Genomic DNA, 26030 nt, shown 5'->3' with positions numbered 1-26030 from the left:
AAGAGCCTGGCTCCTCCCTGATCTGCAGCAGCAGTAGTGGGTGTCCTGTTGAGAGTCTGGCCCCTCCCTGACTCCAGGTGTCCCCCACCCCTAATCCCTGTCTTACCAGCTGTCAGGGCCACATGGCCCCCCCAAACTACCACCAGTACCAGCAGCCAAGCAGGGACCCCACAACTACACCAACTGAATTATTCAAAGCTCTTTTCTTGACACAATTCCAAACAATTGTTCATTCTCCCAGATGCTTTACAATCTGATAGCAGTGGATTAGTGAGTAATAAAGTCAAATCTATTCCTATAAACCACCATCTCAGCAAAACTATTGAGAGTGCCCTCAAGCCTATGGACAATTCTATCATTTCTCTAAAGGCAGTGAAAACATTTGTTTTCCTTCCAATATCAAGTGTAAAGAAATAGTGGAGAAACAACCCAATTACCTAGTCCTAGGCCCAGACGCTTTGCCTTAGAAAGGAATTAATTTTCACAACCTTGGAGAAAGAGTTGCTAGAGGCACGGCTAAGAGAAGGCACTACAGATCACCTCCAGGAGGAGAGCTGATATAGCAGGAATGAAACATACACGCTAGTGTAACCTCGTTCTGAGGTTGAATGATGTGGATTACTGTAGCTATGATATGATTCATGTTATACAAGCCAATAAGAATAACAGAAAATATATGCCTCCCTCATTTTTCAGATAGCAGATGGGGTAATATTTCACAGTTTGACAGCAGAAGATTGGCGCTGTATTTGAAGCAAACATGTACTGCAAACAAAAGGTCCATCATTTGACTATTAATTATAAGTCAGCTGGTTTCAAATAAAAAAATGCACCTAGGCTTTCGATTTACAGTGTTGAAAGATAGTCGAATTCCAACAAAAATATATCTATACACGTGGATACATAGCGAACAACCTTTCTTACGACTGGCTTACCATTTTGTCTGAGAAACAAAGACTTCAGTAGTGTCTGAACAGAGCAACACGATTTAATGCCAGATAATTATGGCTGAACACCAGTTCCTTGACTCTGACCTTGATTATTGTGCCAAATCTGACAAGCAGCAGGAAGCATTTCCCCCAATCCCAACTCTGGAATCATCTCTCCTTGTAGAACAGCCACGGGAGGTTTGGCTTGAATACATTTATTTCCATATCACTTTTGGACGGAAATAAATGAATGAACAAATGACTAGCCCTGAGATACCTCTTCTCTCTCTGCATCTCTGCCTGGACTGTCTCCATCCCTACTGTTGCCCCGGGAAAGCATGTTCATTAATCTCCATGCACAACAAAAGCAGAGCAATTAGTGCATTTTGGGTGAGATGGTTGGCCAATGTAATCAGGAAGGAGCACAGGTCTGGGACATGGGAGGGATCTAACTTATCTTACCAACACTTGAGACTCACAACTAATGTTAACGAGGAGTCAAAAGAGAATGGAGTTAGAGTCAATGAGTAAACCATCAGTGATCTGCTCCTATTTCATCTGAAAAACAGATATCAGTTGGTGACAGTCAGATGCATGTCTGCTTTCTATTACAGGATGCAGCTGTTTCATATGCATCCAGTGCTCCCCGTTCACATTTATCTTACTATTAAACAAACATGCAAAGATTTATGTAACTCATACAGTATTGCTTAGCATAAGTCAAAAGGAACAACCGTAAACTTTGAGAGCACTTTGTTGGGGTTGTCTTGTGTATTTCAGTCAGTATGGACGGTCAGGTGAGGCCAATCGATAGCCTGTGATACCTATTGATCTGCCGGGGGCTGTCTGTGGGACTGTGGGGCTTTGCTAGCTGTTGTTGTAGAGCCAGCACAGTAACAGTCAGCAGGCCCTACCACTGCTGTACTTTCCAGAAGACAGGAGCGAGAGGCAAGGGGCGAGGGGAGACAAACGAGGGATCTTCTTTCTACAGAGCCAAGCAGCCATGCTAAATCATTTCGGCAGCTCTTCCCAGAGCAATTTAGCAACATCTCCGATTCACTATATCATCTCCTTCCATAGACACAGGCTATGATATCGTGAAACAAAACAAGCACCATGTGAAATATTAAAGACCTAGGAACATGGGAAATGAGGTGTAGCAGAGGAGTGCACGCTGCAGTAGTTTCTGCCGCACTAGGCTTTCTCAGAGACATGGAGAGAGCGGGGGGTAAGATGAGCAGAGTAATGTCCCCCATGAGATGAGAAGGGGGGCAGTGGGCAGGACAAGCATGCAGGTGGAGAAGACATGGCTAGGTTTTCTTTAGAAATACATACATGTGCATTCCCAATGTCTGAGTTCATGGCTGAATGGCATTAGAAATGTGAAAGATAGAAGATAGAAAATAAATTCCTTTGTGAATGTCATAAGGAACATGCAAAGGAACAATAGGTATTTATATTTAAGCTGTCTCCACCACCATTACCCACACTATGCACCAGCACAGTGACAGAATAAAGTCCTGAGCCTGAATCCAGAAGGAACTTGCACCTGACCTGAGGGCAAGTCCCCACTCTACTCCTTCCTCTGCAGACTCCTCCCCATGACTGATAGTGTGGGCTCTGAAGCATGCCTAAAACAGGACCCTTGTATCGTCACAAAACACTGCATTTCCCTCACCACTGCCTGAGTGCAGTTGATAAAGCACTGGGCTACTTTTTCCTATAGATTGTGTGAAAGGTAATAGTGTATGTGCTTTCGTCCTTAATCACATCTGGTCTGTAATGTTGAGCAGAATTGATTACAAAATGTTTATAACAAGCCTAAATCACACTAGGCTGATAATCAACATTTGTTTCAGTTATTTTAATTGAAAGGAAGGAATTCGATAGCAAATTTCTTTGCCAGGAATTATTCTGGAAATATATGAGCTTCAGAAATAAAGGAAAATAACACATTATGTAATCCCTCTCGGTCTCTAAGAACAATATCAGTTATATGAAGATGGTGAAATACTATGTGAGTAGTCATAATGGCAAAGATCTCCCTCCCTTCAAATGTTTCTGCTACACATATCAATAAAACTATAGAGCCAATAAACATGCATTGCACACATTTGAGTGGTTGGACACTGACTCCATGTCCCATTTCTATCCATACAGAACACAGATCAAGGAACAACTGCAGGGGAAGGACTGGTGGCCAATAACACCGTATACTGTGGCTCCTCTGACGCAATGTGGCTTTGAGACGTGTTTGAATGTCAGAGCCTAATCCAGACCGGGCATTAGAAAATATATTATTTTATATTAGTGTACATCAGCATTCTTTGGGGGGGGGGGGGAAAACCTCAAAGTCCACAGTCAGCTCTCTGATAACTGAACAAGCGTTTTGGTCCCGGAGAGATTGGGAAGGGATCAGGCGTGTCAGCAAAGCAGCATCTTTGATACACTTTACCAAAGTGTCTTTGAAAGTCAAACATCAATGTTCCCTAATAATGTCATTTTTGACAATACCATTTGTTCCAATATATCTTCGTATTACAGTACAGGTAGTGCCACAATATTAGGATATTTGGGGAAATTCTATGAAAGGATGGTGTTTCTTTTCAAAATGGCATATATGTTTACCTCAACGGGGATTAGAATCCTAATCTTTGATTCCAGAGCCATGTTTCAGAACCTCCGCTCCAATACTCTCCAAACAGCCAACTGAAATGACCTATTTACAAAAAAATACCAAATACCTTATCTAGCCCAGCAGTCATGTGTGTTTTCCTGAGGGAGGTAGGGAGTAGGACTGTGATATTTTGGTGCGACCGGCGCTTTGACGCCAGAGAAGAGGAAGCGAAGAGGCTGGTTTAAGGATAAGACAGGCCCATGGAAAGGAGGATTAGCAGGATTTAGAGGCAGTGTCGTGGGTGTGCAGCTCACAACACAAAATATGCTGTTTCTATCTTAGTCACTGTTCTGAAACTTTGAGAACCCTTCAAAGCGGAGACCATGACTTTGTGAAAGCTTCGAGGTGGGAGGTAGAGAACACAAAAACACAATGAGCTATAGGTCACTGAGGTCAATACACCTACTGTATTCTCTGGCTTAAATGGTTGTCTCATACACTATGGGATCTTCTGAAGCTTTTGTAAAATGGATGACACACATATGACAAAACGTGAAGTAGGTCTCCATATGAGACAATGACAACAAACATTAAGACAACTGGTAAATCCAAGTGTTCAGCAGCTCTGCTGACAGTGCATTGTGACAACGTGTACTGTAAGGGAGGGGGCTCTGCAGCAAATAAGAAGCCGTTTTCTGAAATTCCCATTAGCGGTGAGCTAAATTCAGTGAGGTTCAAACGATGGGAGAAAATAACGATCTGGAGAAAATAACGATGCTCCGACATGGGCGCAGTGTTTTGACTTAGGGATGTAAGGCGACCAGAATAAGGGATGCGAGAAACAAGCCTGGGTATATTCAGCAAACAGGGCTGCATGCAGCTCATCAGCATATTCAGGCTTCACGTATTGTTGGGGGGATGGTGAGTCACTGGAGGTGGACTCGGGCTCTGTGGTGGGTTTAGTGCCGTATTAACCAAGCTTTTCAGACGGCTCTCTGGGTGGTTTCTCCCCTGCTCTCAGTGTGCAGAGTTGGACTAACTACCCTAAGTAGAGCCCGCTACTAAATAGGACTTCAAGTGAGTGCTTGTACTCTCAACAGACATATGAGCCCTTCTTCAGTGTAACACACTAGATTATTAATTACTGCAACAACAGCTGACACAAATAGAGGTGCGCCACACACACACACACACACACACACACACACACACACACACACACACACACACACACACACACACACACACACACACACACACACACACACACACACACACACACACACACACACACACACAAACACACAAATCTGTGTTCAGGGAGCCTAGAGGTGGATATTGGACCTGCTTTCTCTGTTACTACACTCCTCTGTTTGTAATCTGATAAGGGCTGACTGAAGAGCCTCTTGCTGGTGAGGTCAAATTAACTCCTATTCTTTTCTCTATATAGAGGTATAGAGTGGCAGTAGGGTAGAATGTGTTAGGGAGCCTGGGAACAGGGTCAGTACTATGGACTGCACATCATCCCCCTCCATCCCATCCCTCTCTCCTTGTGCACTCTGGTAATTGAGTCAGTCCTGTGTATCAGGAAGCATCAGGCAGAGAGGACTGAGGCTTCCAGGGCTTATTTAGGTTGAGATGGTTATGACACTGAAACATTCCCAGCAAAGTACTCAAAATAAATACACACTCAAGTCAAGGAAATGTTCAAATAATGAAAGTTGTTTGCGGGGGACAAAACAAAGGGAGAGTCAAGAGTCTGGTCTTCTCATCTCTCCTACCTTGCAGAATGCCTCGCTTCTCATTCTTTATTTCTAACCTTATTATCTATCCAATTAAAAAGTCTAGAGGAAATGTTCTGATTTTTATGCAGCTTGTTTTCTTCCATATAAGGACAAATACTGTAGGTCGTAAGGAGTGGTCACAATCACAGACTCCGGGACAGGAGAGTAGTGTTGAGTGCAGACCACCCAGAGGAACCAGGGGTGAAGGAAGGAGACTACGATGTGTAATGACAACATCCTATGGTCTAGTATTTCATAACCATGGCAGTCAAACCATGCTCAAATCACTACGTTGAAGTTAACATCTGTCCACTGGTCAGTACTATTATAATTAAACATGGTCTTAACAGTCAATCACCATGAACCTTTCTTCCTTAAAGCACCAGCTAAGCCCAGCCATGAGCTGTTTACACCCTTACCGTCGATCAGAAAGTATCGGAGCATGAGGGCCAATGTCAACAGGCTCAGAGACAGTTTCTATCTACAAGCCATCAGACTGCTGAACACTTGACCTGGACTGACCAGCACACACAAACACATCACAACTGCTGCTACCAGACTTATGTTTTCTAAATACTGCACAATTCAAAACACTTGCCTCCCAATTCCCCCTTCTCAAACACATGTAAATATTGAACTATAAATTGTGCCTTCCTGTATTATACTGATGCTAAAATGCTTATTTTAATTACTTTGTTCATATTCTTATCTTTTCTTATTTATTATTGTTGTTGCATTGTCGAAACGAAACCTGCAAGTAAGCATTTCATTGGACGGTGTATACCACAGGTGTATCCCATAGATATGACTAATAAAACATAAAACTGTTAAATGAAGAGGTCCCTGCCTGTAAAAGACCATGATCAGCCTATTACAGAGCTCTGATTGGCCCATGCTTGGTTCTTTCAACGGTGTTGAGGGCAGCAGTAGTGAAACAGAAGTCAGCCAGCCAGGCAGCCAGCCAGGCAGCCAGCCAAGCAGCCAGCCGGGTAGCCAGCCAGCCAGGGCAGCCAGCCGGGCAGCCAGCCGGGTCAGCCAGCCGAGCAGCCAGCTGGGGCAGCCAGCCGGGGCAGCCAGCTCCGCAGAGTTATGGGGGCCAGCTGGTGCCTGATGTTCCGGAGGCCCCCAGGGTCACACATCACAGCTGTGATGTCACTAATGGGCTCCAAATGCTTCCGAGGTTCCGCCATGCTATCTCCATTGAGACGGCCAGGCTTGGCCATGTGGCTCTGACTGATGTGGCTCTGGTGTTATTAGATTTATTCTGCTCATCCCCACAGGTTGTGGCCACTTGTTGATGTGGGCTAGATATGGGGGTTGGGGTGAGGGCAGCACCGGATGCCTGCAGCTATGTTCAGTCAGGATGCTTTATGATGTGGCCATGCCCCTTGTTCAGCTCCTCCATCTCTCTCTCTCTCTCTCTCTCTCAAATCCTGTACTAGCGAGTCAGGGTAGGAAGAAGGAATGATTGTGAATACGAATGTGAGAGGTTATGAGTTCTGCGGCTAGCTCCGTTACAGAATGTAAAGAGCACACTCAGCGTATTTTGCTGCGTAGCCATTGTCACAGACACCGAGTCAATCACTGTGGAGTAAATTGCCATGACAACCGCCTCCACTGCATGCCTTGCAAACCCTCCCCTGATCAGAGGAGCAGACAGAAAGAACCCTGCAATCTCCAGAGGAAAGTCAGATTTTCAGGCATTCAACCTGGGAACATTTAAACATGAAGCATACGTACCTAAATCATATTCACTGATTCACTGGCCAAACTGGATGGGGGTGTACTGTGCTAAGACAATTGCAGCGTGACCTTGTGCAGGGAACATGGATGTATGAGATTGAATTGAGTGCTAATTAGCATCTATAGTGCCTCTTTGTAGGAAATGAGTTAACAAGACATATGGCCAAGCTCAGCTCAGGACCTTGATGCCATAACGAACATTCTAAAACGAGGGCCACAACAGTGTACTCATCACTTCCTTAAATGAATAGATGATTTAAAGAAAGATTGGAGAGCTACTCCCAATACAGCAAATATTAGAAAACGATTGTGGTGTAAGTCACAAAGAATCTGATCGACAATTTGCCTGAACTTGCTGTTAAAAGCCAAAAAAACACCTGTTCTGGGAGAGCCCTCAAGTTAAAAGGACAGTGGCATTTAGTGAGTCACTCTACCATGAACACAGCTATTAGGAAAAAATAGGGACAAAATGGCTGCCAGGAAAATAAGTCTCTCCTCCCTGATGTACCCTGTAAAGACAGGAGAGGGCGAATGAAGGAATTCACTCCAGCTTTTTAGATACAAGGAATAATTATCCCCTGCAGTGAATATAAAACAGATCCCAATTTTCTGTTTTTTAAACTGGAGAATGCATCCTGTATCCCATCACCCCGCCCCTGTTCTCCTTGGGTCTGAATGCGCAGGCTGTTGAGGAGAAAATTGTGGCGTTTTACTCACTGACAGCGAAGGAGGGGGCGGCGGCTGGTGGGGGGCTATATCTTCACATAGCAATAAACAGTGGTGAAGTCCGCATTCAAGGACAAATTGCTGGATAACATGCAATAAGCTGGCCCCACGAATCTGCCTCTCTCTCTCGCTCCCTTTTACACACACACTGTCAAATTCTTATGCAAAGCACACACACACACGTACCCAGACAGTGTACAATGAACATACCTTACATACATGCAGTACTTGACTTAGGCAGGAGTACCGGCATCTTAAATGTTCTAGCTACTGCTTGAGCTCCTGTTCCTCTTATGGAATATTAGCTCAACAGTATTGTGGAGCTAAATAGAAACAGTACCTGCACCCAAAATGAGTACAGACACCTATTTCAGTCCAAGTCAAGCACTGCATACATGGCAGCTGATATTGAAACACACACACACTGGATGTGGTGACTGATAGACCAGTCCACACCAGCTGGGCTCTCTTTGTGCTTCGGATGTGGTCTCCTAGCAACCAGTCACACCAGCTGTCGGTGTGCGGAATGGGAAGAGGAGGAACGGTGCAGGATCAGGGAGGGGCTGGCACTGCATCAAGACTCCCCCTACCATATCACCACCAGCAGCATATCGCCCCTGCCTCGCCTGCAGTCTGCAGCTAGCCTAGCCACCCTGCCTCGCCTGCAGTCTGCAGCTAGCCTAGCCACCCTGCCTCGCCTGCAGTCTGCAGCTAGCCTAGCCACCCTGCCTCGCCTGCAGTCTGCAGCTAGCCTAGCCACCCCGCCTCGCCTGCAGTCTGCAGCTAGCCTAGCCACCCCGCCTCGCCAGCTTCAGCACACAAAGAGAGCCCTAACACTACTCACATCGCAGTTTCATCACTCCAGAAGTGGAGGTGAACCCTACGTGTCTGTGCATTACAATGAACCTCAGGACTGGAGACACATTCTGAGAAACAGACACAGTGTATTATAATACACTTTGATTAGGCTGGTGAACACATGGTTAGAGTGGGTTTGTTACTGCTACACACTAGGGCATCTGAGAGCCATGTAGGTTTAAGAGTGTACTGCGTAATACACAGACCAAAGGCAAACGTGTGGGTTTCACACAAAAAAACACAGATGATATGTACAATCATATCACATCAAACTATACATATGGCACATGCAATCATACAACCAGCAATAAAATCAGTGTGTGAAGTGCATCTTATTAAACATTCATAGCATGCAACAGCCAACAGTTCCTAGAGATAGAGTTAGAGAGAGACAACAGATCTGAGATTCAATCCAAAAGAAGGTCTAGTGCCTTTAAGCAGACAATGAACGTTTGACACCGTCTCTCGTTTAGGAAAAACATCCCCATTTTGTATAAAAGCTAAAGAGGTTTGGCATATTATTACTGTACTTCTCATGCAGGTATGGCTGTGATGGTACAGTATAACTGTGTAACTGACGGTTAGGGATGAAGACGGCCATGAAAATAAAATAACCGTCAAAACCGTTTAAACAGGCTTACATTCATTTTTATTTTTATGTAGATAAAGCAATTATTTAGCTAACTTAGTCCGTCTGTCTTTTAAACTGTCTACATCTCCTCTTTACAGCTGTCGTTTGATGCTCCAGCAGCTAATCCCACAGTGGCGTAGAAGCAGTATCCTTGCTATCTATAGGCTATGCCACTTCAGTTAAAAAAAAGAGGACTTTCTTTTATACAATGCACATTTTCATTGCTTGCCAGTAAATACATAAATTGGTCTTCTCTTAAAAAAAGGTTGGATGTGTCTGACTATTCATGAATTATTCAACAGCAGTTGACAAGGTTGTTCTGGCTCAGTCTATCGCCTACAGTATGTCCATTCTGATAGTTTCCTAAAGTAGCCTGTCAGTATGTCCATCATGTAATATTTTCAGTAAAGGCCCTTTCTAAAAAAGTATGTTATTTTTATCAGAAAAATTATGAAGAAAATAATAAATACGAGCACATTTGTTTATGACGCCAACTGCGAAAATATCGTCCTGCCACAATCCCTCAATTATTTATTCGGAACAAGTTTGGTGTGTGAATTGAATTAATACATTTCTCTCTGCCTGTTTTTTACGTTTGCAATGCATCAGTGCATCAGTGCAGCAAGGTATGAATTTAGCCAATGTGATCACACCACACCAGAGCTAGGCTACACGTCTCTATCACCATTCAAACTTTCCCACCAGTTCATTGTAGACTATTTTATAGCTATTCAGCAAGCAAGAGGATCGATCGATGCTTCTCTAGGCCTATTAGTTTTTTTTTTTTAATGCTCTAAATAAGTTTCAAACTATATTGCTATTCATTGTGTACCCGGAAAGTATTCAGACCCCTTGATTTTTTCCACATTTTGTTATGTTACAGCCTTATTCTAAAATTGACAATTTTTATTTTCCCCTCATCAATCTACACACAATGGGCTGACAAAGCAAAAACAGGTTAAGACATTTTAGCAAATGTATATATAAAAAAAAAAAAATGAAATATTACATTTACTTAAGTATTCAGACCCTTTACTCAGTACTTTGTTGAAGCACCTTTGGCAGCGATTACAGCCTCGCGTCTTCTTGGGTATGACGGTACAAGCTTGGCACACTGTATTTGGGGAGTTTATCCCATTCTTCTCTGCAGATCCTCTCACAGGTCAGGTTGGGTGGGGAGCGTTGCTGCACAGCTCTTTTCAGGTCTCTCCAGAGATGTTAGATCAGGATGGTGCCAGGTTCCCTCCAGACGTGACGCTTGGCATTCAGGCCAAAGATTTCAATCTTGGTTTCATCAGACCAGAGAATCTTGTTTCTTATGGTTTGAGAGTCCTTTAGGTGCCTTTTGGCAAACTCCAAGCGGGCTGTCATGTGCCATTTACTGAGGAGTGGCTTCCGTCTGGTCACTCTACCATAAAGGCCTGATTGGTGGAGTGCTGCAACGATGGTTGTGCTTCTGGAAGGTTCTCTCATCTCCACAGAGGAACTCTAGAGCTCTGTCAGAGTTACCATCGGGTTCTTGGTCACCTCCCTGATCAAGGCCCTCCTCCCTTGATTGCTCAGTTTGGCCAGTTTGGCCTCAGTTTGGCCGGGCGGCCAGCTCTAGGAAGAGTCTTGGTGGTTCCAAACTTCTTCCATTTAAGAATGATGGAGGCCACTGTGTTCTTGGGGACCTTCAATGCTGCAGACATGTTTTGGTACCCTTCCCCAGATCTGTGCCTTGACACAATCCTGTCTCGGAGCACTACAGACAATTCCTTTAACCTCATGGCTTGGTTTTCGCTCTGACATGCACTGTCAACTGTGGGACCTTATATAGACAGGTGTTTGCCTTTCCAAATCATGTCCAACCAATTGAATTTACCACAGGTGGACTCCAATCAAGTTGTAGAAACTTATCAAGGATGATCAATGGAAACAAGATGCACCTGAGCTCAATTTAGAGTCACATAGCAAAGGGTCTGAATACTTATGTAAATAAGGTATTTCTGTTTTTTTATTGTTAATAAATTTGCAGTGCCCGGTCTGAGGTTTCTTTTGCTCTCTCTTCCTACTTGCGGATCCGAACCGGGATGTGTCTGTTTGGGTCTGTTTTTCCACTGGCCTTTTCGGAACAGGTCCGACTGTCCTCGGGTACAGTCAGACTTTTTGGGACCCGTGAAGAACACAGAGAATGAGGTGACGTTATGCGACTTGTTCGGAAAAAGTGGAGGGCAAAACGCATCGGACTTGGTGTGAATGGTTTAGTGCTTCAAAATCAGAAATCTTTATTCTTTCAGTAATTCCTCTCCAATCTGATGTTTCTTCATTTGTAAACCTGACTAATACTTAGAGGTAACAATAATTCGAATAATAATGAAATGCTTCTGATAATAACAGTGTAATGGTAATAGTGAAGTTGCAGAGAAAAGCAACGTGTTTATTTTGAGTCTGATACAGTGGGGCAAAAAAGTATTTAGTCAGCCACCAATTGTGCAAGTTCTCCCACTTAAAAAGATGAGAGAGGCCTGTAATTTTCATCATAGGTACACTTCAACTATGACAGACAAAATGAGAAAAAAAATCCAGAAAATCACATTGTAGGATTTTTAATGAATTTATTTGCAAATTATGGTGGAAAATAAGTATTTGGTCAATAACAAAAGTTTATCTCAATACTTTGTTATATACCCTTTGTTGGCAATGACAGAGGTCAAACGTTTTCTGTAAGTCTTCACAAGGTTTTCACACACTGTTGCTGGTATTTTGGCCCATTCCTCCATGCAGATCTCCTCTAGAGCAGTGATGTTTTGGGGCTGTTGCTGGGCAACACGGACTTTCAACTCCCTCCAAAGATTTTCTATGGGGTTGAGATCTGGAGACTGGCTAGGCCACTCCAGGACCTTGAAATGCTTCTTAAGAAGCCACTCCTTCGTTGCCCGGGCGGTGTGTTGGGATCATTGTCATGCTGAAAGACCCAGCCACGTTTCATCTTCAATGCCCTTGCTGATGGAAGGAGGTTTTCACTCAAAATCTTATGATACATGGCCCCATTCATTCTTTCCTTTACACGGATCAGTCGTCCTGGTCCCTTTGCAGAAAAACAGCCCCAAAGCATGATGTTTCCACCCCCATGCTTCACAGTAGGTATGGTATTCTTTGGATGCAACTCAGCATTCTTTGTCCTCCAAACACGACGAGTCGAGTTTTTACCAAAAAGTTATATTTTGGTTTCATCTGACCATATGACATTCTCCCAATCTTCTTCTGGATCATCCAAATGCTCTCTAGCAAACTTCAGACGGGCCTGGACATGTACTGGCTTAAGCAGGGGGACACGTCTGGCACTGCAGGATTTGAGTCCCTGGTGGCGTAGTGTGTTACTGATGGTAGGCTTTGTTACTTTGGTCCCAGCTCTCTGCAGGTCATTCACTAGGTCCCCCCGTGTGATTCTGGGATTTTTGCTCACCGTTCTTGTGATCATTTTGACCCCACGGGGTGAGATCTTGCGTGGAGCCCCAGATCGAGGGAGATTATCAGTGGTCTTGTATGTCTTCCATTTCCTAATAATTGCTCCCACAGTTGATTTCTTCAAACCAAGCTGCTTACCTATTGCAGATTCAGTCTTCCCAGCCTGGTGCAGGTCTACAATTTTGTTTCTGGTGTCCTTTGACAGCTCTTTGGTCTTGGCCATAGTGGAGTTTGGAGTGTGACAGTTTGAGGTTGTGGACAGGTGTCTTTTATACTGATAACAAGTTCAAACAGGTGCCATTAATACAGGTAACGAGTGGAGGACAGAGGAGCCTCTTAAAGAAGAAGTTACAGGTCTGTGAGAGCCAGAAATCTTGCTTGTTTGTAGGTGACCAAATACTTATTTTCCACCATAATTTGCAAATAAATTCATTAAAAATCCTACAATGTGATTTTCTGAATTTTTTTTCTCATTTTGTCTGTCATAGTTGAAGTGTACCTATGATGAAAATTACAGGCCTCTCTCATCTTTTTAAGTGGGAGAACTTGCACAATTGGTGGCTGACTAAATACTTTTTTGCCCCACTGTATACGCCAATCCCCCCTCCCAACGGTTATGACGGTGACCATGTACATTGGCCTGGCCAATTACCGTAACCTCAAATTCCAAGACCGTCACAGCCCTACATTCAGGTTTTGTGAGTTTCAGTTTCCTGGTGTGAGATCGCTCCAGACTGGGTCAGTGAAATATGCTGATCAGACTTAATGTGAGACTGAATGTGAATATAAATCCTGGACAGTATTGTGTCCACATACAAACACGCATGTGCACACGCACAGACATAAGTCCAGCATGTTTCCATCCATATTGATCCACAGCTGCCTTATATCTAAAAAGAAATGCACAACACTGCCTAGGCTCAAAGTGACAGAAATCTTAAGGGGCCTACTAGGAGACAGTGACCTGGGGCAGACATGCAGTGAGCCCCTGGGGTGGGATAGTGAAGTCGAATCAGCCTGCTATCTCCACACTGCAGCTCTGTCCTCTAAAGCCTGCTGGACTTACATCTTGCCGTTATTAACAGGAATAATAATGAAGAAATAACAGAGACAGAGGGAGCACAATCCCTTTCTCCTCAATCAGCTGAACAAAAAGCAGAGGAAGGGAGATCTGACTTCTCCACAAAGGCAGAGAGAGAGGGGGGGATCTCCTTAGTTAGTCTGCCGACCGTGGCCTCAGATGCGTGTTTGATGACTGATACAATCAGAGTGGTCCAGACACAAGAGATTAGCAGTCAGTTTAACCATATCTGTAAACACTCAGCCTGGCTAAGACTGGGACTATAGTACTGGAGCCTAATTGAGCCTGGCCTCTTGCAGCACTGAGTGGTGTTGGACAGCCAGGAGAAGAGAAGAGGACATTCTAACGAACAGAGTCAGATGCATTATGACAGGGCAGAATTGTCTTTTGCTCCCAGCAAGGACATGAAATCAACGACGGCATCGTAAAAAAAAACGAAAAATTGCAGATTTCACTCTACCACTGCCGACACCCTTTAGAACGTGGATGTAATGTCCTCTCTCTATGTCAGGTCATCAGGGTTGTTTGTGCCTCCTGATGTGTCCTCTGTGTGTCTCTGGGGCTGACCAGGCCAGGGCTGTGGCTGCCTGCTGAGGTAGAGGCACTTTAACCTCTCAGAGGAGCCCTCACACACTGTCATTACCTCCATTTCTACTACTCTATTGTACCGAAAACCTTTAAACTGCTTTAAGAGCCTACGGACAGCTGGCCGTTTGTCTTTACAGCTGCTAATTGCTGCACTTTGAGTGGCCTCCTGGCAGTGTAAATAGATTCATATGGATATTAGTCATTTAAATGTTCATATGCCTTATGGTGCATTACAACCCCTCATAACAAGGCAATGTTCTTTTCATGGTTGGGCTGTAGAGGTCTATTCTATCTCATCTGAGTCATGAAGATCATGATGAAACAGCCAATTCACATATTGATTATCAATAACTAGCCTATATGGGTGTTTCCATTCCACTGCAGGTCTGGTAGAGAGCTGGGAGCCAAGGCAGCCTCCCTCTGCCTTCCTTTCTGACTGAGTGATGGATGGATCGCTGTGGGACTATCTGATGTCAGTCCAGCTCTCTGAAGAAGCGTCAGTCTTTGATCTGAGCAATCTGCACCGTTTCTGATTAAGTTTCCCACCTCAGCCAACTGGTAGGCTGCTTAGTCAAGTCAGGGGTGTGTGGGTATGTCTCAACAGACAGATGAGTTGCACCTCGTCAGTGAGTCGCCCCCGACCTATGGACTCAACTTCCTGGTGCTGGTGCTGCTGTGGAGCGGTTGGTTTCTCTACACAGCACCTAACAACCCAAAATGGGATGATCAACCTGCAGGAACACATAAAGCTTGGCCCAGGCATACACCAGGTAACACCTTATTGTGGTAATAGGAAACGTCTTTGGGATGACATAGCATGACTTTATTCTCTTCTTTGAATGATTTGAAATTACATCAGTATTTAAAACATACTCTTTACTTATTCCAGCTTTTATCCTCTTATTCCAGGTTGCATGTTCCCCAGAGCCTCAATAGAAACAACCTTATAGGGACAGAAAAACAAACTATACGGCATTATCAGGCTGCCTCTCAATATCAACAGAGACAGAACTAAACATAAGAGACTTCTTAGGTATATTTTTGATTCATTTTTGTTTCAGATGTTTGTATAATGACTCCGGGTTAGTAGTGCTGAATGTGACCTTAGTCTGACATCTATCTGAGTCCAACTAACATTCTGGAGGTGAACTGGGCGTTGAGGTGTGCCAGTGTGAGTGAATGTGTGACCTACCTGCTTTCCGTCCAGTGTGAGTGAATGTGTGACCTACCTGCTTTCCGTCCAGTGTGAGTGAATGTGTGACCTACCTGCTTTCCGTCCAGTGTGAGTGAATGTGTGACCTACCTGCTTTCCGTCCAGTGTGAGTGAATGTGTGACCTACCTGCTTTCCGTCCAGTGTGAGTGAATGTGTGACCTACCTGCTTTCCGTCCAGTGTGAGTGAATGTGTGACCTACCTGCTTTCCGTCCAGTGTGTAGATCTTCTTGACCACTCCGCTCTCCAGCTTGATGGCCTCTGTGATGTCGGTGAGCACCTGTTCGAAGGAGTGCGCCGTCTTCTTGTTGAGCAGCACGCGGACGGCCTTCCTCGGCTTCACGCCACTCCGCATCACCGTCACCAGCTTGGGCCGAACAAACTCCTTACCCTCCCGGGCCTCGTTGGCCTGCTTGCTGGCCAGGCTCTGCAGGTTCTTCTGGCTGGCCGAGGCCTTCACGTTCACAGACCAGTTGGGGTTGACGTTCTTTGTGTAGTCGACCTTCTTGTAGATGTTCTCGGACGCACAGACGTAGCTCTCTCCTGAGGGGGTGAGAGGAGAGACAAAGAGAGAACGCCGTAAGGAATATGAAATATTCAACTTCGTTTGACATAAACTGAGGAAATATTTGCTTCAACAGGAACCCAACATCAGTACTATTGTAAGTAGAGGTGTGGAGTTAAAGCCTGTAGGATAACCAGCTCAGATGTCACATAGACCTTTGTGAGGGAGAAAATACCAACACATCTTCATGTAAACTATGCATCCCCACTACATCTGATCTAAATGCATGGATTCAAGATAAACTGAGGACAGAAAAACAGCCTCCTACTCAAACAGGACAATCTAGCTCTACCGAATCTCATAGTGTGTTGGCAAACTAGCAGTTATTTCCCCAGAAGTTTTAAAAAACGAGCCAATGACGTGTGCTTCCACCCTGTCAGTAATTGCTATAGCATCTCCATGAACCTAATCCAAAGCATGTTGACCTGTGCACTGAACTCTCCCCCAATCATCAAAGAGCAGGAGACTGCTCTGACAGAGATACGCCATCCCCCATTCTCTCAAACACATACAGAACATACAATATTGTAATGTCATACCACTCCATGAGTACTCCTCCACCATGCTTTATTACAGCAATGTGAAGAGGGCGTTATTACACCTAAGCTGAAGCATTAGTCCCTACTCATACTCTGGACTTCCTGTTACATCACTCACACTCCACTACCTGCACTCTAGGGTCACCTGCATCAACACACGGTGACACTGACATGGTCCTCTTTGTGGGTGTATCAAGTTCTTAACATCAGCTGATGGAATTACTTTAGATCCTAGGTGTGGTAATGCTCTCCAATTTGTCCTAGTTTAAAAAATACTGATCATGAAGACCTGTGGTTCTACTGTGACCTGTAGGAGGAGGGTGGTTCTACTGTGACCTGCAGGAGGAGGGTGGTTCTACTGTGACCTGCAGGAGGAGGGTGGTTCTACTGTGACCTGTAGGAGGAGGGTGGTTCTACTGTGACCTGTAGGAGGAGGGTGGTTCTACTGTGACCTGTAGGAGGATGGTGGTTCAACTGTGACCTGTAGGAGGAGGGTGGTTCTACTGTGACCTGTAGGAGGAGGGTGGTTCTACTGTGACCTGTAGGAGGAGGGTGGTTCTACTGTGACCTGTAGGAGAAGGGTGGTTCTACTGTGACCTGTAGGAGGAGGGTGGTTCTACTGTGACCTGTAGGAGGAGGGTGGTTCTATTGTGACCTTTTAGGTAGTGTACTGTAGGAAGAGCAGTAACAGGTCACTGTGGATCAGGGGTTTCATCACACCAGGGCCAGCTATAGGTGTTCTCTATAGACCAGTGACAGGATGACGTCTATACTGGCCTCCAGTTAAGAGAGTCAGGGATAAACATTTGATATACAGAGAGACTAGGTACATGAAAGGAGCTAGAAATTAGGTATAACTATTCAAACCACATGACCCTAAAGTGGAGAGGAGAAGTGAACGTAATGTTTAGAGGCTGGAGAGAGAAGAGGAGAAGAGACAGGAAGTCAGTGGATAGACTGATGATCCCTGTCACAGAGAGGAAGTGAACCAAAGAAAGATAGATGGAATCTGCAGGAGCGAGAGCTGGGAGACAAAACTCATCAGGCTGGTGATGAGAGCTAGCTAAGTGCCAGAGGAGCAAAGACACACCAGAGGACAGGAAGACCAGAACAACAATGAAACACCAGAGGACAGGAAGACCAGAACAGCAATGACACACCAGAGGACAGGAAGACCAGAACAGCAATGGAACACCAGAGGACAGGAAGACCAGAACAACAATGAAACACCAGAGGACAGGAAGACCAGAACAGCAATGAAACACCAGAGGACAGGAAGACCAGAACAGCAATGAAACACCAGAGGACAGGAAGACCAGAACAACAATGACACACCAGAGGACAGGAGGACCAGAACAGCAATGAAACACCAGAGGACAGGAAGACCAGAACAACAATGACACACCAGAGGACAGGAAGACCAGAACAACAATGACACACCAGAGGACAGGAAGACCAGAACAACAATGACACACCAGAGGACAGGAAGACCAGAACAACAATGACACACCAGAGGACAGGAAGACCAGAACAGCAATGACACACCAGAGGACAGGAAGACCAGAACAACAAAGAAACACCAGAGGACAGGAAGACCAGAACAACAATGAAACTATGACAAACCTTTACTTGTCTTTACTTTGAAAAGCAGTGGGCTTCTGCTTCCACATAGTCAGCCCTGAACTCCCCCAGATCTGCCTGTCAGTGGGTGTATGTGACAGGTCACATGGTTGATGGACAGAGCTCACTCTACATTTACATTTTACTAGATGCTCTTATCCAGAGCGACTTACAGGAGCCATTAGGGTTAAGTGTGTCGCACAAGGGCCCCGACAGATCTGTCACGTAGTCGGCTAGGGGATTCAAACCAACAGCCGTTCGGTTGCTGGTCCAATGCTCATAACCGCTAGGCTACTTGGCACCTCCTTCCTACTCATTATATTCTCTGCATTTGTTCCAGACAGCACACAGAGAAGGCGCTGTCATTGAGACGTGATCATAGCTACATAGTCTACTGTAGCATGGTCATCCCTGGAGAACGCACACTATTATTTACATGACTTTGCCTAAGCAAATGAATAAGTTAAGTCTAAAATGAGCTCTTTGTCCATCAAAACACTGTTATAATATAATATTCCATGTCTAGCTGAAATACTACTGTGAATTTCTACTAAAGTCTTCCTACATGTGGTGCTCAAAATCATGATATGTTGTGTCATGAGATCCAACACAGTATCATAGGTATATTTCTACAGATGTTTTTCCAATGGAAAGTGAATAAATTACGCTAGCACATAACGCTGCATCTGAAACGGTGTCTGTCCTGTGTAAAAGTGCAGAGACAGCAGAAACAGCTTTTCAAACAGTGTTATGACATCATCTACCTAGAGTGCACTGCTTAATCACAGCACCTGGAAAGAATAGATGTATCTCTCTCTTTCATCAGATCTAGCAGATTCACTAGTAGGAAAGACTAGATGTATCTCTCTCTTTCATCAGATCTAGCAGATTCACTAGTAGGAAAGACTAGATGTATCTCTCTCTTTCATCAGATCTAGCAGATTCACTAGTAGGAAAGACTAGATGTATCTCTCTCTTTCATCAGATCTAGCAGATTCACTAGTAGGAAAGAATAGATGTATCTCTCTCTTTCATCAGATCTAGCAGATTCACTAGTAGGAAAGAATAGATGTATCTCTCTCTTTCATCAGATCTAACAGATTCACTAGTAGGAAAGAACTAGATGTATCTCTCTCTTTCATCAGATCTAGCAGATTCACTAGTAGGAAAGACATAGATGTATCTCTCTCTTTCATCAGATCTAGCAGATTCACTAGTAGGAAAGAGACATAGATGTATCTTTCTCTCTTTCATCAGATCTAGCAGATTCACTAGTAGGAAAGACATATGATGTATCTCTCTCTTTCATCAGATCTAGCAGATTCACTAGTAGGAAAGAACTAGATGTATCTCTCTCTTTCATCAGATCTAGCAGATTCACTAGTAGGAAAGAATAGATGTATCTCTCTCTTTCATCAGATCTAGCAGATTCACTAGTAGGAAAGAACTATGATGTATCTCTCTCTTTCATCAGATCTAGCAGATTCACTAGTAGGAAAGACTAGATGTATCTCTCTCTTTCATCAGATCTAGCAGATTCACTAGTAGGAAAGACTAGATGTATCTCTCTCTTTCATCAGATCTAGCAGATTCACTAGTAGGAAAGACTAGATGTATCTCTCTTTCATCAGATCTAGCAGATTCACTAGTAGGAAAGACTAGATGTATCTCTCTTTCATCAGATCTAGCAGATTCACTAGTAGGAAAGACTAGATGTATCTCTCTCTTTCATCAGATCTAGCAGATTCACTAGTAGGAAAGACTAGATGTATCTCTCTTTCATCAGATCTAGCAGATTCACTAGTAGGAAAGACTAGATGTATCTCTCTCTTTCATCAGATCTAGCAGATTCACTAGTAGGAAAGACTAGATGTATCTCTCTTTCATCAGATCTAGCAGATTCACTAGTAGGAAAGACTAGATGTATCTCTCTTTCATCAGATCTAGCAGATTCACTAGTAGGAAAGACTAGATGTATCTCTCTCTTTCATCAGATCTAGCAGATTCACTAGTAGGAAAGACTAGATGTATCTCTCTCTTTCATCAGATCTAGCAGATTCACTAGTAGGAAAGAATATATGTATCTCTCTCTTTCATCAGATCTAGCAGATTCACTAGTAGGACGGTGGAGAACTGCCTGCTACCTCTCACTATTATAATTGAGCGAGTCTATACAGTAGGGCATTCTGCCCAGCAACAGTGTAAATGCTCAACACTTCCATGCAGGTAAGCAGGTCCTGATTTCTCTTAAGGTCAGATCGTAAGAGTCAGCCAGTCCCACTAAGCCTTATGCCTGGGTGGACTGTCAGCTTGTTCTGAGATCCAGTACTCTGACCCGTACAGTACCGTAAGGTCTAGAGGCCTGTAAGGTGGTGCGGCAGCTAACTCAGGCTAATACTGTATCATGTAAGCCTTCCTCTAAACGGTCTTCCGTAACGGGTATTTCGGCTGTTCGTGCACACGAAAGTCTATGCCCCTTCGTCTGTGATTGGTCAATGGTAGGGATTCTTCAATTAAGTGTTCGTTGTCATTCAACAATAGACGACTCATTTTCATGAGAAATACTGCACCAAACATCTTAGATAGATTGTGCGACTAAGATTTCCTCTGCAAAAAACGTTAAAACGAATGACAGATTTCTTGAGTTATCTTAGATTAATTCTGACCATTTTGAGGAAGTGTATACTGGCTACAGTGTCTCAAGATGGACAAACAGTACTGTTGCCACTTTTCTCTCGTTTTTCAAGCAAAGGTATTTTAAGGGAGAATGCGAACATACTCGTTCGGTTCTCCTTACCGGTTCGGCTGGTGCCCGAAGCATCCGGAAGCCTCCTTCAGCAGTCTGGGTTAATTTCCCTACATGCACTGCACTGTTAGTGACCTAAATGAGAAAGAGGAGCAGCCAGCCACTATCTGTTTTTCATAATACCCTCCATCTCTCCTCCATTTCTCTACCCATCTCTCCTCCATTTCTCTACGCATCTCTCCTCCATTTCTCTACGCATCTCTCCTCCATTTCTCTACGCATCTCTCCTCCATTTCTCTACACATCTCTCCTCCATTTCCATGTGTCCCTCCCTGGTCTCTCCATCATGTAGCCCAGACAGTCAGACACTGCAGTGTGGAGGCTCTCATGTAGGCAGAGAGCGCCAGAGAGATCCAGAGGACATCCCTCCCTGTGCCACTGCAGCAGCAGACAAAGGACAGTGGGGGATAATACAGCGCAGAGTTCATTATCCTCTGTAAGAGGAGTACCTGTCCTCTTCCCGCCACCACACACAAAATCTCGCTCTTGCACAAACACACACACTCTCCCTGCTGTGCCATACACTGGCGTACCACACACATCTTCTTATGATGGGATAAAGGTCAGACATTTTGGTCAGGGAGCTGGTAGACCATAGTTTGCTAGTGCTGTGATAAGATTGTGTAAAATAATACATTTGAAGAATGTATCTGCACTGTATGTTTGTTAGCTAGCTATCCAGACATTTGAGGAATTATTTCATACATTTTTCAAATGAACTGCCAATATGTCAACTTTCCATTCAAACTTGAAATCAGTTGATGATAGGACTTAGACAAGTTACAAGTACTGATACTGTATCATATAAAAAGGACTCTACGCTTTCCAAGAAAACAAACATGGAGATATTTATGGTCTGTTTGCATATTTTTTTTAGGCTATTCATACAGAAAATGTGTATAAAACCCATAATAAACTGTTTTTATGATTATATGACAATATTTTAGGTTGACAAGTATTCTATTATAGAATTTCTGATATATCACATCTTTGTTTAATTTTCCTGCATAAGTAAAAATCAGGAGTATGCCTCTACTGCCATTCATTCCAATTAGACTGGTTTGGACCCCATTCTGTAACGTTGAGGGGTTATGACTTAGCCCCTAATCATTTTATAGGATCTCTATGGTCGCCCGCCAAAAGAAAAACGGCCCATGGCCATGTGTCATAAACCCTCATCGTTCCAGAATGGGGTGGAAATGGCAGCCGTATTGGTAGAATTGCAAGTAATAAGCTTAAAAAATCCAAAATTCTCTCAGCCTGATTGCAAAATGTGTAGAATAGCATGAGATTATCTATGAAACTTCACATTTTTCTGATCTTGCGGGGGGGGGGGGGATGAAACTGCAGTATGCCACTAGTGCCATACATTGTCTCCTCTGGCCCGCCTCAGCCGCCCCACACATACAGTCACTCCCTCAAGGCCCCTCTCTTTCCTAAACAGTAAACAAGAGATGATCACCTCATGTTGATCAAATTAAGCCAGGGTTTATCTCTTTGTATCATTTGTATAATCCCAGCCCCTTTCACCCACCTCCTTCCCTAGAAACACCCCCTGAAGGGCTTCCAAGCTTTTTGGAAAATACATCTGCTGCACACTGGAATGAATTGGCATGTTGTTTTGTGTTCCTGTTCATTGGTGTCAGTAGAAAGATAAGACATAATGGTTGATGTGTCAGTAGGAAAGAGGGAGGGTATCCAGGGAAGTGAACAGCACAATTAGCCAGGGGTGTTGAGTGTAATTGAAAAACTCTGCCTCCAGGGCAGATGGCGTTGAGGGAGTCTTAATCAACACTGGCAGAGGACACTGAATTCCCGGGTCATGCGAGTCGAGAGGAAGAGGTAAGTAATTACATCAGAGTGAAGTGTATAAGGTTACAGGGTTTTCTTACTCTGAGGGGTGTGGTCTCAAGGTAATGAACCCAAAGGTAGAGTACATTACTGGCAAGCTGTACTTCAAATAGCATAGTGTAATGAACTAACTGCTGTATAGTGCAACTAGAAGAAATATTTTATTGCCTTCTACATCCCTTCTCTTTCACTACATGGCCCTTCATACCCTTTTTCATTTGTCCTTGCTTTTTTTCTCTTTGGTTGTAGTCCCAACATGCAGGCTCTCTTTTTTTCCTCAAGTCATCCCTTTTAACAACCATAGATCATTTCCCAGCTGGCAACATAACATAATCTAAAACGTTTTATAACGCTAAGTAGCAGTAAGATCTATTTATATTCTATTAATAGGCCCCAATATGATCTATTTCTCTTGGCAGGCAGCAACAGTTATTCTCCCCTATACAGGGAACCAGCTGTTGTCTGGAGAGAGAGAGAGCTCAGCTCCGCCTACCTGTCAGCCTCCTCAGACTGTGAATCACTTCATTCCCGGGAGAGCCTGTTTTACATAGTTACAGACCCACTTCCACCTTATTTTTGGGCTTTCTAAATATATATTTTTTATATATCTGTATCCCTATTGTCCATGAGTTTCTAGTGGATAGATCATATGATTCAAGAGAAAATAGCCTAATTAATGAAAAAAATTATAGAATCAACAAATGCATTATTTTTTATGAACTCTGCAACTCTTTCAACTATTGACTTATTTTCACAACTGCCACCAGTTTGGCGCCAACACATTTACAAAGACATAGTCAAATAAACGTGTGTAAAAAATATATACTGTGTATATATAGGCTGAAACCTTCGCCCTTGAGCAAGGCATTGCTCCTGCTGAGTCACTCTGGATAAGAGCATTTGCTAAATTACTCAAATAAAAATTAAATGAAAAATAATATTAAACACCAATGTTAATAACAGAGTTTATGGTTTATATTTAGGAGAATGTTTTACAGCTTTGTCATTCAAATTTTTATTTTCAAATCCTCTTATTTTATTATTTTATATATTTTGCATGCAGTAAGGCAACACAGATGGTCAGAGATAATTAGACACGTGTGACAATCTGAAGTACCCAGAAATGCCACTAGATGTCATTTGATAAAATTCCAAACAAACCCTGAAAGTTACCAAAATTCTGTTAGTTTACTGGTAGACTTTGATAGTTCCCACTAATATAACCTCCCTTTGCAACCTTAAGAAGGAATAACAGATACTACTACTGTTGAGGGGGGTATTAATATAACAGAGTAAGAGATGTACAGGGGGCCGAGCATGCACCCCTGGGAGGCCCCCCTGTGTTGAGGGCCACCGTGGCTGAGGTGTTATTGACTACCCTCACCACCCGAGGTCTGCCTGTCAGGAAGTCCAGGATCCAGTTGCAGAGGGAGGTGCTCATGCCCAGGTCCTTGAGCAGTGTCACGCTTGGAGGGGACTATTGTGTTGAATGCTGAGCTGTAGTCGATTAACAACATTCTCACATAGGTGTTCCTCTTGTCCAGGTGGGATAGGGCAGTGTGTAGAGCATCCAGCAGTCTTCATGATATTCTGCTTGAGAGATTGGCTGAGCTGGCTGGAAGACTCCCGTATGGATAATTATGAAGAGTCTGAGACTCAGCAATCACATCAAAGGTGGGGGAGTCCCTCTAATGAGGGGAGGAGACGTTACATTACATCACGCCAAGGAGAGGGGCCGAGACCCCGTCTGTCGGCTCATCAAACAGAATGCTGCCTGTGCTCCAGCCTCCAGGCAGATGGATGGATGGTTCCACTGGGACAACAGGCTCCATTTAGGAACCATTTCCTAATTCCTGGATGCAGACGCAGCGATTACGGCTTTGGATCCTGCCAAGCACTCATTGCAATGCTCTCTCTCCCTCCACTTCTGAGCGGAGAATTCCACATGTACATTCCAGTGAGAGTCACTGACCGTATAAAAACCTCAGTGAGAATCTCTAATAACAGTGTAGGGTTTCACACAACGACAGCAACAGACTATCACTACACCATGCATATCAATGAGAGGAGGAAGACATAATTGTGAAAACTGTTTCACTATCCGTGTCCACCCTACTGACTATGATGATCATGAAGACAGTAGGAGGCATCATTATCACAATCCATCAACCTTTAAAAAGACCCACAGAGCACTAAAGCAGTCAGTAAAGTGGTGGACACCAACAGTGGAAAGGTGGTGGGACAGTGGTGGAACAGTGGTGGAAAAAAAGAAGGAACAGTGAAGGAACAGTGGTAGAACAGTGAAGGAACAGTGGTGGAACAGTGGTGGAACCGTGGTGGAAAAAGAAGGAACCGTGGTGGAACAGTGAAGGAACAGTGGTCAGACATACTGAGACTGCTGCTCGCTGGCCCCTGAGGCGCTGACTGAATCACTGCTAATGAATTACTGAGATTTAACAGCATGACTGAAGTGACTGTACTTCTGCTGCTCAACAAGTAGCAGCTTTTAGCAGAGTGGCAGAGTCTCTGGAGGACACTGTGTAAACTAGCATAGCACACCGTCCCACTGCTCCATCGCCCTGTAAACCATCAGATGATCATATTTAATATGCAGAGATTACAGCCAGCTAGACCAGCCAGACGAGACTCCTCATCTCAGAGCAGAAGACGTTCATGCCTCTCGTTATTCCCGTGTTACAGGTGATGACAGACAGAGCTGGTGATGGCCATCAGAATACCGCTGTGTAACCTTTCCTAATCACATTAACAGAACTTAGAATGATAGGTGTCACCTAAGGAGAAAACTATGCACAAACACCCCCACTCCCTACCACCCAACCCCCCTGTGACCTCACCTTTATCCATAATGACCCCCACTACCTACCATCCAACCCCCCTGTGTTCTCACCTTTATCCATAATGACCCCGACTCCCTACCACCCAACCCCCCTGTGACCTCACCTTTATCCATAATGACCCCCACTCCCTACCACCCAACCCCCGTGACCTCACCTTTATCCATAATGACCC

General features: G+C 44.1%; 1 protein-coding gene across 1 annotated transcript in view; it reads right to left on the bottom strand.

Moving 5' to 3' along the window:
- LOC139552576 (neuronal migration protein doublecortin-like) overlaps positions 1 to 26030 on the bottom strand; it is an 82048-nt gene that overhangs the window by 40117 nt on the left and 15901 nt on the right. The window contains exon 3 of the mRNA XM_071364440.1: positions 15822 to 16162. Coding sequence (XP_071220541.1) covers positions 15822 to 16162 — 341 coding nt within the window. The remainder of the gene's footprint in view (positions 1 to 15821; positions 16163 to 26030) is intronic.

Source organism: Salvelinus alpinus, chromosome 24, assembly GCF_045679555.1.
Source record: "Salvelinus alpinus chromosome 24, SLU_Salpinus.1, whole genome shotgun sequence".
NCBI lineage: Eukaryota > Metazoa > Chordata > Actinopteri > Salmoniformes > Salmonidae > Salvelinus > Salvelinus alpinus.
Note: the sequence above shows the minus strand (reverse complement) of the source record. Positions and strands in the feature narration are given on the sequence as shown.